Source organism: Gymnoscopelus microlampas, assembly GCF_963454915.1.
Source record: "Gymnoscopelus microlampas genome assembly, chromosome: 11".
NCBI classification, from domain to species: Eukaryota; Metazoa; Chordata; class Actinopteri; order Myctophiformes; family Myctophidae; genus Gymnoscopelus; species Gymnoscopelus microlampas.
The window spans coordinates 37,575,475-37,591,532 of NC_139948.1; the positions used below are offsets into that span (position 1 = coordinate 37,575,475).

Sequence of the window (16,058 nt, forward strand, 5' to 3'; positions counted from 1 at the left end):
ATGAGCTTATGAGCTGCTATTTTTGAATGTATATAGCTAAAATATGAAATGACAGATGCTTTCCCGGTTTTAATGGGTTAAAGAAGCTCATTAGTGATGAAACATAACCTCTGCTATCACAACACCCATTGACAGCTGACATGACGAGTTGTTCTCCTCTCACCTATTCTCTCTCTCTCCTTCTCTGTCTCTCTCTCTCTCTCTCTCTCAGGATCATCAGACCATTCTTCGAGCGTGGGCAGTGAAAGACTTTGCCCCGAATTGCCCCCTGTATGTCCAGATCCTCAAGCCGGAGAACAAGTTCCACGTCAAATTTGCAGGTTGGCAGCTGGGAGTGCGTGTGCGTGTGCGTGTGTGTGTGTGTGTGTGTGTGTGTGTGTGTGTGTGTGTGTGTGTTGGGGAGGTAAGCTGAGAAAGCCTGATAATACTGGAACAGACTCGATTGGGTGGCTTATCTTGTTGAGTGCACACACCGCACACACACTTGTCTGTTTGTATCAGACTTCAGTTAACACTTGTCGTGACTGGTGTACATCACTGTTTCCCAAACACTGGGCCGGGACCCATTTTTGGGTCGCGAGTAAATATCCCTTAACACTCTGGTCTTTACTGTGTACAGACTCGACGTGCATATTATTAGCCATGCAAGAGCTATAGGTGTGTATGTGAATGACTTAGACCTGAAGGGACTGATACTTTATTAGTTTGATACTTGATTGATACTTTATTAGTCAGAAATGTAAAAGTGCACAAGTCAGACTTTAAGGCTAAAAGGTCCTGGGGACTTGTTTCCATTGTGGTCCTATGAATTAAATTCATCAGCATAAAGAAATAACACAATAATACATGTCATCAGCGAATACAAAACACTATAGGCTACTGTATGTACAAAGGAGAAAAGGGAAAAACGTCAACAGTGAATGACACCTCCTTTCAATGGGAATTTACATTTACCTCCCCTTGCGGTCTCCTGATAGATAGTTTCTCAGGCTAGTTTTGAAAGAAACCAGTGATTCACATTTTTGAATGGATGGTGTCAGGGCGTTCCACATTTTGGTGGCAGAGTAGTAGAATGAGAATGTTCCCATGTTCGTTCCATAATCACAAGCAGCAGTGATCCACAACAGAAATGTTTACCGCTGAAGCTCTGCAATATCAAATGTTATACAGGCTTTGCTTTGATGCGGCTGAGGTTGATGTCCAGTGATGTCATCAGCATCTGCTCTGTGTGACTCCTTTCCCGTTCTCCACCTGAGATCTCCTATCCGCTCCTAGAGCCATGCACTTTGCACTGCAAATGTCATCTTTCCTGTTGGCCTTGCCTGCACATTTGCATTCACATTCGCATTTGCATTTTCATCTACTATTCCCACGTCTCCAGAGCATCGTGGAGGACAGATTGCGTTGGCCGTGTGCCACGGGGTGTCCGGTCCTTTTCATGTTGCCATTTGGAAAACCATGTTCCCTCTCTCGCTCGACACAAAATACCAATCAACAGCTACTCACTCTCCCACTCTGTCTGTCTGTCTCTCTCTCCCTAACACACACACACACACACACACACACACACACACACACACACACACACGTTTGCGTGCGCGCGCGCACATGCATACGCACACATCACTCTGCCTGCAGGCGTGGAGAGTGTCAAACTCAATTCTAGCTCTCCACCCTCTTCCCACCTGTCGCTATTAATGATTAACGTTTTACTTGCTACCTTGGCAAAGGGAATCCTCTGACAACTTCTGTGGCTGCACTAAACGCCCCCCCCCCCACACACACACACACACACATCCCCCCACACCCCTACCCCCTTGACTGTTCATTGTCTCACATTGTTATTAATTTGGCTCGAAGCACTAGGTGAGAGAAAGAATGAGCAAACCAGCTCCTCCAGATCTCCTTCCACTCAAATTGTGTTTGTGTGTGTGTGTCTGTTGCGTTTTGTTTGTTTAGAAAAAAAGGGTCTGTTTTCAGCTTCACAAGGTTTTACATTTCACAGCTACTGTGCTAAGGGAGGAGAGAGTGGGGGGCCAGGTCAGACTCACGCTCCGTTTGATGTGATGTACCGTATCATCTGAGGATGCCGCGTTGCATCTTCAGCGACGGGCACTGAGAGTAAACATCCCCTCAGTGCCTCGCAAGGTTAATTAACTTATTTTGAGTGAAGTCGTGCAGGGCTCTTTGTTTTTGAAACAAAGCAGCCATTGTTGGAACAGCAGGTGCTTTAGCAGTCTCTGCTGCTCGCTGAATAATACGTGAGGTGCTGTGGAATGAGCAAAGTGTGCTGATGCTCGATCGCCGAAAATAGCCGATCTACAAGTCTCACAAGCTGTTTTTCAACGAGCAACCCCTGTCGTAACCACAGACTATATATTAGGCTTAAAGAACTAGTTCACCCAAAACAGTGGCTTATTTTCCATCAATTACACACCCCCATGAAGCCTTGAATTCATGGAGATTTGTTTGTTTTTGTCGCATTCCTAAGCCAATCATTTAATGACAAGAGTCTCCATTGAGTCTCTGCCGGTCATCAAATTATTGGCTCAGGAATGCGACAAAAACAAATCTCCATGAATTCAAGGCTTCATGGGGGTGTGTAATTGATAGAAAATAAGCCACTTTTTAGGGTGAACTACTCCTTTTAAGCCCGTGGTACCTCAACCTTTTCTGGATCAGGGCCCACTTGAAAATCTCAAAAGCGTTGGCTGCCGCGTTAAGTGGTCAGATGGGTGGGCCACCAACAGCGGGTGGGCCACCAACTGCGGGTGGGCCGCCAACCGCGTTCATTTTCAGAGCATGTTTATTTTAACGATCAATCTATTGTGTTCCGGCTTGGAAAATTTAAATAACGTAGTACAAGTTTCCTATAAATCGGTATCACAATGAAAACTCATTTTGTCAAAAATGTAAAGGGAAAAAAATGATATATTTTTTTACTGCATATATAATATATATATATTTTATTATTTTATATCCATGTTATATTATCATTGAAATGTTTTGCCAATTATTTGGGGTCCCACTTGCAATACCCTTGCGCCCCACCAGCAGTCCCTATCCCACGGGTTGAGAACCCCCTATAGGCTTTATAAGTTATTCATGATGAATCAGAACACTAACGATCTCAGGGCTAATAATCATGGACCGCATCCTCGGTATAGACTTTACAGTGTACTCTGTGTCATTAAGATAGGGATGCCCAGGGAACAAATCAGCATGCCATCACGTGGGCTTTTAGCGGTTGTTGCCTCAATGTGACACTGCTTGGGAAATGCTCGCTAAGTGCCAGTGTGGGAGGCTTTTAATGAGCCCCGCAGTCAAGACTTGATTTGATCCCCAGGAATAGCTTGACAATGGCATAACGCTCATTGGGAAAGATCAGAGCATCCGTCTAAATGGGCTGTGTGGCAAAAAAGAGAGACCGAGGCTTTAATGGAAGCAGAATGGGCTTGTGGTGCCGTGTGCTGCTGCGTTGTGGTAATTGATTTCCGTTCAGTGTTGAACAGAAAGGCGTGCGCGACTGTGCGTGCTAGCATGCGTGTGTATGTGCGCATGCGTGTGTGTGTGTGTGTGTGTGTGTGTGTGTGTGTCTTGTTGCATGTGTTTGACTCCAGGTCAGTAATCAGGTTTGTGTGGTAGTGTGAGTTCAGGCCCCTCGAGCAGAGAGACCACAGGAGAGGATGACGAGGGGAGATAATAGTCCTTAAGTTCTTACAGAAGTGCTGCAAGAAGGACTACTGGAAATGACGAAAAAGGTTTATTTTTTGGTCCAGTTGCGTGGGGGGGCGACCTTAAAGGGTCTTAAGCCTCGGATATGATTTGTGTACTTAGCTACTTTACACCACTGCTCTTATGGGTCTGTATGTAACTCTGAGAGTGTACAAATGTCCAACAAACACGGATGATTTTACAGTGTAGATTTGGGTCCCAGAACAAAATCTTATCAAACGGGGGGGTCTGTGCTGTTAATGCATAATTGTCAAACTGAGGGGGGGGGGGGGGGGGGGGGGGGGTCCTTGAAAGAAAAGAGGTTGAGAATCACTGGTGTAGTGGTAGTGTAAGACAAAAAGCCCAGCGGGCTCTGGTCTTTGTCTGGACTCCATGCCTGTCACTCACACAGGCAGATAGTACATGGTTATTGCCAGAGGCATGGTGGAGGATCTGAAGGCCAGCAGTCTCCACGGTGCGTCAGGAACCCTGCACCTGCTCCACCCAGACAGACAGACACCCAGTGGCGTGCACAGACATTTTGAGGGGCAGGTGCTCAAGTAAATTATACTTTTTTTTGTTTACTTGGTCTGCTCTTTTTTCCCTCTACACCTATACCTCTTTGCCAAAAATAGCCGATCTACAAGCCCACAACGCCTCGCAGCGCGAGGCGTTGTGGGCTTGTAGATCTGCTATTTTTGGCTAAAGTTCTCCTCAGAAAAGGGATGCTAGGTTTCGAGGGGTTATGGTAAAAGGAAAAATCATATCACATAAAGATTTGGCGGACCCCCTGTAGTAACTCTGAGGACCCCCTAGAGGTCCCAGACCCCCTGTTGAAGACCCCTGCTGTAAACTGGGGGGAAAAAAAACTTTTTTTCTTATTTTTTTCAAAAGGGCACTTCTGGTCAAGAGGGCAAAGGGCAGCAGCTCCAGCACCACCTAGAGTCTATCTGTGCACGTCCCTGCAGACACCCATATAGCTGCTATTAACCCATTCAATCAGGATTCAATCTACAAATGTCCTCTAAATCCTAACCCCCATGAAGCCAAGATTTGAGTTAAAAATGTTCGCTTTAAAAAATACATATTCAAAGATTTGCAAAAAAAATCATTATTTTTCAAAAGTAGCAAAAAATATCAGATATACAAGCTCCCAGAAGCAAAGATTTGAGTTACAAATGTTTGCTTTAAAAATATATATATTCAAAGATTTGCACACATTTTTATGATTTTTCAAAAATAGCAGATATACAAGCTCATAGCGCGGAAAGTCAAAGTAGCCTATAAAATAATGGCTATAGCTAAAATCTAAAATGACACAGATGCATTCCCGGATTGAATGGGTTAATCCATCCAAGACCTGAGGCCGATTCTACAAATGCCTTCTAAATCAGTAGTTCTCAAAGCCAAGGACCCCCAAAATGTATTAATATTGTGTGCCAGGGACCCCCAGAAGAGAACACACAGATTTTATATTTTAAATTGCCTATACAAGCTTAAAAACATTAATAGTGGAAATAGCTACAAGCTCACAAGTTGTAAGCTTGTAGATCTGCTATTTACACTATTTTTGAAAATATTTGAAAAATGTTCAACTCATGACGATTATGCCAAATCATTGGGTATCTCAAATAATTACGATTATGTAATAATTGGGACAGGCTGGCTGTGTGTGTGTGTGTGCGTGCGTGCGTGTGTGCGTGCGTGCGCGAGCGCGCGTATGCGTGCACGCGTGTGTCTATGTGTGCACGTGCGCTCTTGCGTGTGTGTGGTAAGCTGTTTGCTTTAAGAATCAAGTGAAGTCGATTCAATCAAGTCCTTATTCAAGGTCCATTAGCACAGTGTTAAAAGCCTCTATTTTGAATGGGATGTGACTGAATACCAGCTTGCTGGTATCATTGACCAACATAAAGTGCTATTTAGAGCTCTGGCTGATAAACAAGCTGCTTTAATTAACACTGACCCATCACCACGCCATTCATGACTTCAAGTCTAATTAGCCTCTTTATTTCGTTGCTGTCAATCCTTAGAGCATAGCGCTCTCGCTAGTGGGACTAAACATCAAAACAATTAAAAAGAATGAAAAAATAATGTTCATGTCCAGGGAACAACTGATTGACCTCAAACTTGGCGTGTGTGTCCCAAATGACCCGGGCTGCAGTGGGCGGCGTTTCTATTTTTGGACAGGTCATTACAGTCTGAAATGTCACAAAATAAATTTCACAATCTTTGAAAGGTTCGAAAATAGCGAAAATAGCAGATCTACAAGCTCATCTACACAATTGGCTATTTTTGTAACAAAGTATAGGCTTTAATAAAAATTGTTTGTTAAATGAAGTGTTTCGCTAGAGGAAAGGCCATGGGGTCACCAAAACTGTTTTCACAAACTCCTTTTTCGAACATGGAATATAATTTAAGGATGACGTTAAAATAACTTTGGCGCTGTTTTTTAATCTAATTTTCCCTTATTTTCTCCTTTGTCTTATTCTCATTTATGCTTTTAATATGTTCGAAATAAATAAATAAATAAATGAAAAGGGCTGCTCTCTGAAGTTTGCTACTGATGTTGAAATACGGTCTACGGAGCACATTTTAACATCAAGCATGAGCGTGTCGGTAACGGAGACAGGTGTAATATTATGCCTGCTCGTCAGTGAAGATAATGCAATCAGGAATTACACAGCGGGGGGGGGAGGGGGGGGGGGTGCTGGATGCTCCCGGGGCCCAGCTCCCTGGTAATATAAAAGCACTAATCTTTCTATCGGTCTTTCCATTGAAGGAAGGAGCTGTGTGCAGACAGCAACAGATAAATGCGCAGACTGTTTGTTATCTGTGTTTGATCACTGTTGTTGGTTGTGTTGGCTCCTACAGCTGTATTAATCACTTAAGCGCTATATACTTCACCGAAAATAGACGATTTGCAAGCTCACAGTGTGTCGCGGTGCTATGCGTTGTGGGCTTGTAGATCGGCTATTCCGATTTTAGTAATGTAATGACATCGCCAAAACAGAGACCCCAGGTTGAAAGTGGTTTATTCTAGGGTTGTCCGATATTGGCTTTTTTACCGATAACCGATATACCGATATTGTCCAACTCTTAATTACCGATACCGATATCAACCGATACCGATATATGCGGGGATTATTGTGATTAGGGTAAGCTCAAATTTCATATCACACACACCATATACAGTAAGAACTCCTGTAACTTATTTATAAAAAAAAAAAAAAATAAAAAAAAAAAATGTTTTTTTTTTCAAAAACCAATACCGCTATTTTCCCGATATCAATTTTTATGCTAATATCGGGAGGCCGATAATATCGGACATCCCTAGTTTATTCTGTAAAAGGATCCCCATTAGTTGACGCCTCAACGACCGCTAGTCTTCCGACGGCCACTAGTTCTATACAGCTAGTTATATACATTACATAACAACCAATAAAATAGAATACACAAAAAACAGGACATATGCTATACATAATATCACAAAAGATAGAATGAATGAATGCACCTGAGAGACGACACCGACAGACGGCTGCTAAGTTGCTAAAACAGCCTATGGCTTGATGTCTTTTTCTTTGTTTTTTGGGGGGGCTTTTATGCCTTTATTTGACAGGACAGTAGGCTGACAGGAAATGGGGAGATAAATGCAGCAAAGGCCGCCGGGACCGGGAGTCAAACCCGCGACACGCTGTCAGGCTACATTGAGCCTATAGGTGCCTGGACCGCTACGCCAGTGGTCCAGGCCGGTTTGATGTCTTTTTCCAACAACAAGCCCACTGCTATCCGACGGTTTCAAAGCTTCCCTACAACTTGCAACCCAACGCGACAGTGTGCCCACCGCCCATTTAACAGCAGATTTTTGGCAACTTTCAAACACTCACCGCCGCCGTCGTCAGTGCGGTGGAGAGCTACCTTTAGTGTTGGATGCAGAGGGGAAGACACAGGCCCGTTGCTAGGTCTCCCCAGCACCCCCGCAAAACAGAGCCATGGGCTCCGAATACTAAGACAATAATATAACATATAGGGGTAAACACAAGCTAGCTGCCCAGCAGAGCCAGGAAAATAGACAACATGAAGATACTAGGGCTTAATTCCCTTAATTATTCCCTGTTGGCCATGCATATTTATACACGTGTAAATATCCTGCCTGAAACATTACGGCAATTACACTGTACATCTACAGCGTGTGTGTGTGTGTGTGTGTGTGTGTGTGTGTACGTGTGTGTGCGTGTGCGTGCGTGTGCGTGCGTGTGTGTGTGTGTGTGTGTGTGTGTGTGTGTGTGTGTGTGTGTGTGTGTGTGTGTGTGTGTGTGTGTGTGTGTGTGTGCGTGCGTGTGCGTGTGCGTGTGTGGGGGTTTGTGTGTGTGTATTTGTACGTGTGTGTGTCTGTGTGTGTGTGTGTGTGTGTGTGTGTGTGTGTGTGTGTGTGTGTGTGTGTGTGTGTGTGTGTGTGTCTTTGGAGATAAAAAATGGAGTAATTCATTTTATCAGTGTAATTAGTGAAATGCATGATGAGTCTTTACAGCGGCCCACAGGCCTTATTTCATTTTAACCTCAATTACAGCAGCTTTTAGGCAGCATGTGAGCTGTTAGTGGAGAAGTATGTATGCATTATCATACTTGCAGTATATTGTTACTGTCGGGAAGAAACCTTGTATGTCCAAAAGAAAACTCGTACTTTTCAGGAAATGGGGGAAATACTTTTCTTTGGTTAAATATCCTATATTAAAATTGGCTTGTGCGAGGGCCGGCCGACCGCATCCACATCACTCTGACCCAGATATAACCATAAACAAACCCGATACACCCATATATAGGCATGTCACTATGACTCAGACCTAACCATAAACAAACCTGATACGCCCATATAGAGATATATATGGAGACCTGTTTGTCCAGAGCCACAGATCCGACCGCTATGCCCATATAAGGTCATGTGCATACATGGAGCCTACCAAACCCAGCTTGCGCATCGGCAAGCTGGCCGCCGTCGAGTTGTTCGGATATGCGGTTGTCCAGAACCGCCGATCAGACCGATATGTCCATATAGGCATACCAATATACATCAGGGATCTCCATAATATATGGGCATAAAAGGGACACCGGTAGACAGACAGATATAGAAATCTCCATATATGGCCACAAAAAGGTCACAGACAGGGTACAATGGGTACTCTGACAAAGCCCTTGACACTAAGACTCAGACATATTGGTCGGATCGGCGGTGCAACGTAGATGTTCGAACCTATAGTTAAAAAATAAACACTGACACACTCTATCACTTTAACTTTAAAAAAAAAACGAATTGCAACATCAAAGTTCATAACGAGTCGTGACATGTTGATCAACGCTCTTGTAATACGAAGTAGGTCGCTAATTTACGGGAACGACATTAATTATGCACACTGTTGTTGCCCTGATGAACATCAAGTATTCTGCCTGGCTGGTGAAACATCATTATTGTCAGGCAAGAAACCGTGTATCTCCACATTTAAACTTTCTATGTTTTTTTGTCACTTAATGCCCTACTTCGTCGTAAAAGGCCGTCAAGCAACAGTAGTGAAAATAGCCGATCTGCAGATACTTTCACTATTTCCAAAATGTTTCGTTCCATCTCTTTAGTTTAGTGTAGTTTAGTTTATTTGCACATATATTTTTAATACATGTGATAAAAACAAAAATGGAAAAATATGGAAAAGAACAAAAATGGAAATCAAAACATGTGCCGGCAAGGCCAACAAACCCCAGAAGGTCGGGTTGTGGAGTGACCTTCCTAAAAGCTATCATTAAAGCTTCTCCTGGCAAGGTAACGGTTACATACAAGGTTTCCACCCGACAGCGACGATTTATGGTTGTTGTTTGTGTTTTGCTGAGGCGGGCGTGCGTGAGCCGCCACTGATGAGCCTCTCTCTCTCTCTCTCTCTCTCTCTCTCTCTCTCTCTCTCTCTCTCTCTCTCTCCTTACAGATCATGTGGTGTGTGAAGAGGAGTTTAAATACGCCATGCTGGCTCTAAACTGCGTGTGTCCAGCAACCTCCACCCTGATCACCCTATTGATCCACTCCTCCAGGGGACAGTGAGTACACAACCAGGCCTGGTTCACGTATGCTCTAGCAGCACTGTGGTGTGGTGCTCCACAGCAATGATGTGATTTTTTACTAACGGAAAAAGAAATAGTGGGAAATGTGTCGAGTGAAAAGGGCCGTACGGCGAAATGTAATTTAAGGCTGAACTAACTAACCGAAAATACATTGACGCAGATATTTAGAACCAATAACCGACTTAATGTAGATCACAATGCATCGCGGGAAAATTGCGGAAAATCGTGTCATGTGTATGGCCTATATGTTGGACAGGGCGAAAACATAATCCCTCGCCTTCGGCCGTTCCGGCCTCTTGGCAGGGGATAATAAACCTAAAGAGGTAAATCTAAATACTGTACAGCAGTGGTTCTCAAACTTTTTCATGTCAAGGACCACCAAAATTATATATATTTAGCTGCGGACCCCCCCCCCCATCTCAAAAATATTTTCTGCCAGGGATTTTTCTAGAATAGCAGATCTACAAGCTCATAGCACGGCACTCTGTACCGCGCTATGAACTTGTAGATCTGCTATTTTTGAATAGCATAAGTATAAAATATGGTTTAAGTGGTTAAAATTATTGTGACGCTATATTAACTAATTTTGCTGGGGACCCCCTGGTACCCCCCCCCCCAAGGACCCCTGGGGGTCCCCGGACCCCACTTCGAGAACCAATGCTGTACAGAACATAATCCTGCACAGTGTTGTCCTGATGCCCTGCACTGGGAAGAAGATATGAACAGGGAATTAGTTTGTCGCCAACAAATCATTTGTTAGTTGTTGGAGTGCAAAGGTCCCACGTGAATCTATAAACGGGTTTTGTTCCAGTCCTCAAGAGGTCCTTAAGCTTCCAGCTGGACCGTTGTGAGCCTTGGCATGCACTGGTGGCATGTGCCAATGACAAATGCCCAGTGTTTGTCACTCTCCAACCCTTCTGTCTGTGGAGTGACATTAACCCGCTAAGACCCGGGAACGCATAGATCTGTGTCATTTTAACTCTTTTCCTGCCATTGACGAGATTTCTCGTTTTTCTCCGCATGGCTCAGCCAGCCGTCGACGAGAAAAACGAGAGTTTTGAAAAAAAAAAAAAAAAAAACTTTTTTTTCTTTTTAATTTTTTTAATTATCACAAAGGAAGCAGGAGATAACGCAATGCGAAGATTTTCTGCTCCATTCACTTCAATGTTAAAAAATATACGGAGACAAAATTCACATTTTACCTTTTTTTGCAATGTATTTTCTCTGGCAGGGAAGGGGGTAGATTGTGTATATACTCTGGCAGTTAAAGAGTTAAGATGTCTTTGTCTTTTTTAAACATTTTTAACTCAAATCTTTGCTTCTGGGGATTCAACAAATGTCTTTTAAATCCTAACAGTTAAAAAAATGAAATAAAACGTATGCTGCTATAATATCAGTGGTTATCAAACTTTTTTCATGTCAAGGACCCCCAAAATTATATGTATTTGAGACCCCATCTCAAGATATTTAGTTCCAGGGACCCCCTGAAGCAAAGATTTCAGTTAAATATGTATATTCAAAAATGTGCACACGTTTTCACGATTCTTTTCTCTCAAAAATTGCAGATCTACAAGCTCATGAGCTTGTATATCTGCTATTTTTGAATAGCCAAAGAAATCTTAAAATGACGTTCCCGGTCATAATGGGTTAAGCTCGCCTGGCACACTGCACTGTCGTGTCAAGCTCTGTTTTTTGCAGCCCGCCCACCCGCCCACAGTCACACTCTCCACGGCCCGGGGCCTGTTCTCAGGCCTGTTCACACCTACTGGCCACCACAAATTCACTGACGGACATGTAACTAAGTACATTTACTCAAGTACTGTACTTAAAGGACCCCTTCACCCATTTTCAACCTATCTTCATATACTGTATGCTGGTCCTCGCTAATGCTCATAATAAAAATGGCACCGTTTCTGTCTGCTCCCTCTGTGTCTCAGAGGTTGGGCTGTGGACAGTTCAGAAACCTGCCTACCAGTGACATGATGATGTCACTGGTAGGCAGGTTTCCAAGGGATTCCAAGCTAATCCACTGGGATTCCAAGCTAATAGAAACTACGGCCTTTCTCTTCCTGGAAATTTAGCTTGCCGAAATAGAAGCCATTGTTCTTGCATTAATAAATAAATACATAGCAAAAAGTTTGAAATATTGTTTGAAATGACCAAACTTGTCCACAGCCCTCTGATAACACAGACCTACAGTAATAGACAGAAATGGTACCATATTATAATGATCATTAGTGAGGACCAATTACATGAATATACAGTAGGTTGAAAATGGCCAAAGTGGTCCTTTAAGTACAATCTTGAGGTACATTTGCTTTACTTTAGTATTTCCATTTTTTTATAATTTATATACTTCTACTCCACTGCATCTCAGAGGCAAATCTAGTACTTCTTCATGTTTTACACTACAATTATTTAACAGATTTAGTAAGTTACATTGCAGATTAAGATTATCACTACACAATCTAACCACTTAGGCTCCATTTTATAATTTGTCTATTCGAAAGTAGCTGATCTACAAGCTTGTAGATAAGCATTTTTTTTTTTTTTTACAGATTTTACACATTTTAGTACTTTTACTTTGGTATTATACACACTACAGTAAGTATATTTTGATGCCAATACTTTTGTACTTTTCTTTCCCCAACCGCCCATGGTCACATTCTCTCCACAACAACCCACACCTGTTCACACCCTCTGGCCGCCACATATTAAACCATATCGTCGCTTTCAGGGGGATAACCTTGTATGTCCAAAGCTGTTCCTTTTTTATTATTATTATCTACAAGCTCACAACGCCTCGCGTCACATGTGAGCTTGCAGATCGGCTATTTTCACTACTTTGTTTCTTGAGACTCTGGTATGAGGAAGTAGGCCATTAAAAACATATGGAGATACAAGGTTTGTGCCCGACGGAAACAATATATCCATCTTCAGATGATTATTGTCCATGCCCGCCTTCAACTTGTGACATTGTACTTTTTAACCCATTAAAACCGGGAACGCATCTGTGTAACCACTTTAACCATTTCTTTATACTTTGCCTATTCAAAAACAGCAGATATACAAGCTCATAGCGTGGTACCGAGTGCTGCGCTACAAGCTTGTAGATCTGCTATTTATTTTTATTAAGCATATATTTTTTTTGCAAATCTTTAAATATATATATTAAATATAAATATTACAAATATATATATATATAAAACATATATAAAATAAATATTAAATATAAAAATGAATGTTGCTATAATCAGTGGCTCTCACACTTTTTCATGTCAAGGACCACCCAAAATGATGTGTGGTCCCATCTCAAAATATTTTGTTCCAGGGACCCCCCCCCAGCAAAGATTTTAGTTAAAAGTGTAAATATATATTCAAAGATTTGCACACAATTTCACACTTTTTCAAAAAAATAAGCAGTGCCGCGCTATGAGCTTGTATATCTGCTATTTTTGAAAAGCCAAATAAATCTAAAAATGACACAGACACGTTCCCCGGTCTTCATGGGTTAACCTATTAAGACCTGGAACTGTGTCATTTTTAGATTTGATTTAAGAAAGCATTATTTTACACTTTGGGCTATTCAAAAATCGTGAAAATGTGTGCAAATCTTCTGAATATGTATATATTTTTAAAGCGAACATTTTTAACTCAAATCTTTGCTTCTGGGGGTCCCTGGAACAAAATATTTTGATGGGGGTCCGCGGCCAAAAACATATAATGTTGGGGGTCCTTGACATGAAAAAGATTGAGCACCTCTGACATAGAAACATATGTTTTTCAGAAAACTGTTGAGATTTAGGATCTATGTAGGATTTATGTAGAATCGGCTTCAGGTCTCAATGGGTTAAGGCTTCCTCAGGCTGACGCCATGTGACATGTGGCCTTGCATGTGTCTGTGTGTGCTGCTGATTGACGTATTGATCAGCAGCCTGGAACACAGACGTCAGCAGCCGTTACCACAGCAGCCTTGACAGGAAATGACTATGGTTGTGTGGGCGGGGCCACTCATAGATGTGTAGATAGATACCGTAGATACCACCGTGTTGGCCTCGCTGCCTACCAGTGGTGGAAAGTAACTATATACATTTACTCAAGTAACTGGTATTTTTAGCGGTGCCAACTGCTCTACATTTGACTTTGACTCCGTGTCTGTGTGTCTGTGTGTCTGTGTGTCCGTCCGTCCGTCCGTATGAGCCCGGGATGAGCACGGCAAAGAAGCAACACATACAAACACACGCACACGCACACACACACACTCACACACACACACACACACACGGACGTGGAGATTGCCTATGCCATCTCTCCTCTCATTGGCCACACGTGCCACTGGTTATCAACGAGGGGTCCAGGGACGCCCAGCGTATGTTATGTCGTCCGCCCGTATGAGCACGGGATGAGCACGGGATTTTAAACAGCTATAACTCCAGTTTGCAGCATGCCACCAAGTCCAAATTTAGTATGTGGACTTAGACCACCAATAGGGACGAGCATGCATTGCTGAAGGCCCGCCCCCTCTGTCTTCCCATTGGCTGGCCTTTAAACAGCCATAACTCAAGTTCGCAGCATGCTACGGAGTACAAATTTTGTACATGCACTAAAACCACCAATAGGGACAAACTGTAATTACTTAAGCCCCGCCCCCTCTGTCTGCCCATTGGCTGGGCTCAGAGGTGGACGAAGTACTCGACCCCAGTACTTGAGTAAGAGTACAGATACTCCTTGGTCAAATTTACTCCACTATAAGTAAAAGTAGCTCAGTCAAAATGTTACTCAAGTAAGAGTAAAAAAGTAATTGCTTTTAAATATACTTAAGTATTCCAAAGTACATGCTTTGAAAAATACTTAAAGTACAAGTAAAAGTAAAAGTAGAAGTACATTTCTTAATTTTGATATCAATGAATTGCTGTAATGTTTTCACAATGAATTTATAGGACCTTGTTACTCTTGTTTCAGAGAAGTACTGTAACTCTCTGAAACCACCTGCACTGCATGCACTGATGTGCTTGCTTGTAGACGTTATACAAAGCCTTCAGAAATGCCTATAAAAATATAGAAATGACTGAGGAACCAGAACTAAATACTTTTACTCCTCTACACCCATACAAGATGTAACAAAGAGGTGAGCGGAGGGGGAAGCCAGAAACACGGCTAGTGTGAGAGCAGAAGTTAGGCCAATTGCATTTTAGGGAAGAAAAAAAACAGCCAACCTAAAGGCCAAACCGCACCAATGCTAGTCGCAACTCCTTGCAACAAAACTGTTTTAAGGTCAACCACACCGATGCAACTCCTTGCAACTGCCATTGGGGCTAATGGTTGCAAGTAGTTGCAAGTAGTTGCATGTTGCAAGGAGTTGCATGGCGATCGAAACATTGTTGTGGATGTGGAGTGGGCTTAAAAGTACTCAGTACTTTATAGCCTTCCTAGAAATATACTTGAGTAAAAGTAAAATATTTGTCTTGGAAATGTACTCAAGTAAGAGTAATACGTATCAAAAAAATCTAATACTCAAGTAAAGTACAGATCCTCAGAATCTGTACTCAAGTACAGTACTCAAGTACATCTACTCCGTTACTGTCCACCATTGGCTGGGCTTTAAACAGCCATTATTCCAGTTTGCAGCATGCTACCAAGTACAAATTTGGTAAGTGGACTCAGACCACCAATAGGGACGAACTGAAATGAGTTAAGCCCCGCCCCAAAGGCACCGCTTCCTTCACACAGGGTGTGATTTTTACTTTACTGGTGCACTTCAAAATCTCAAAATCGTACTTAAGTACAGTACTTGAGTAAATGTACTTAGTTACTTTACACCACTGGTCCCTTGTTGTATGTATTTATATGTTTTTCTATGAACTATGAGTCTGCGATAAAGACATTCACTCATTCATTCATTCATTCATTCTCCATCAATCCAGTCTCATCATATTTTCAATTTTCAAGCGGTTTGGTTTGTTACAAATGTCCAACATAATATGTTATGATACAGGTTATCTGTATCATAACAGGTATCTGCACTGCGAGCATGTACTGTACATCTGCTAAAAAAACAACAAATACTTTTTTTTATATCGAAAAGGTTTGGAAACTTTTGAATAATTTAGATTTTTTTTAACCCAAATCTTCTCTTCTGGGGGTCCCTGGCCCAAAACTTTTTCAGATGGTGGTCCGCAGCCAAATACAATCAATTTGGGGGTCCTTGGCACGAAAAAGTTTGCGAACTACTGTTATATACG

At 42.4% G+C, this 16,058-nt stretch overlaps 1 protein-coding gene across 5 annotated transcripts in view; it reads left to right on the forward strand.

Annotated features, from left to right (window-relative positions):
- Window positions 1-16,058, forward strand: part of kcnt2b (potassium sodium-activated channel subfamily T member 2b) — an 82,352-nt gene that overhangs the window by 48,602 nt on the left and 17,692 nt on the right. For all 5 annotated transcript variants that reach the window (XM_084072730.1, XM_084072729.1, XM_084072731.1 and 2 more), the window contains exons 14-15: window positions 212-320; window positions 9,684-9,792. In XM_084072730.1, coding sequence (XP_083928856.1) covers window positions 212-320; window positions 9,684-9,792 — 218 coding nt within the window. The remainder of the gene's footprint in view (window positions 1-211; window positions 321-9,683; window positions 9,793-16,058) is intronic.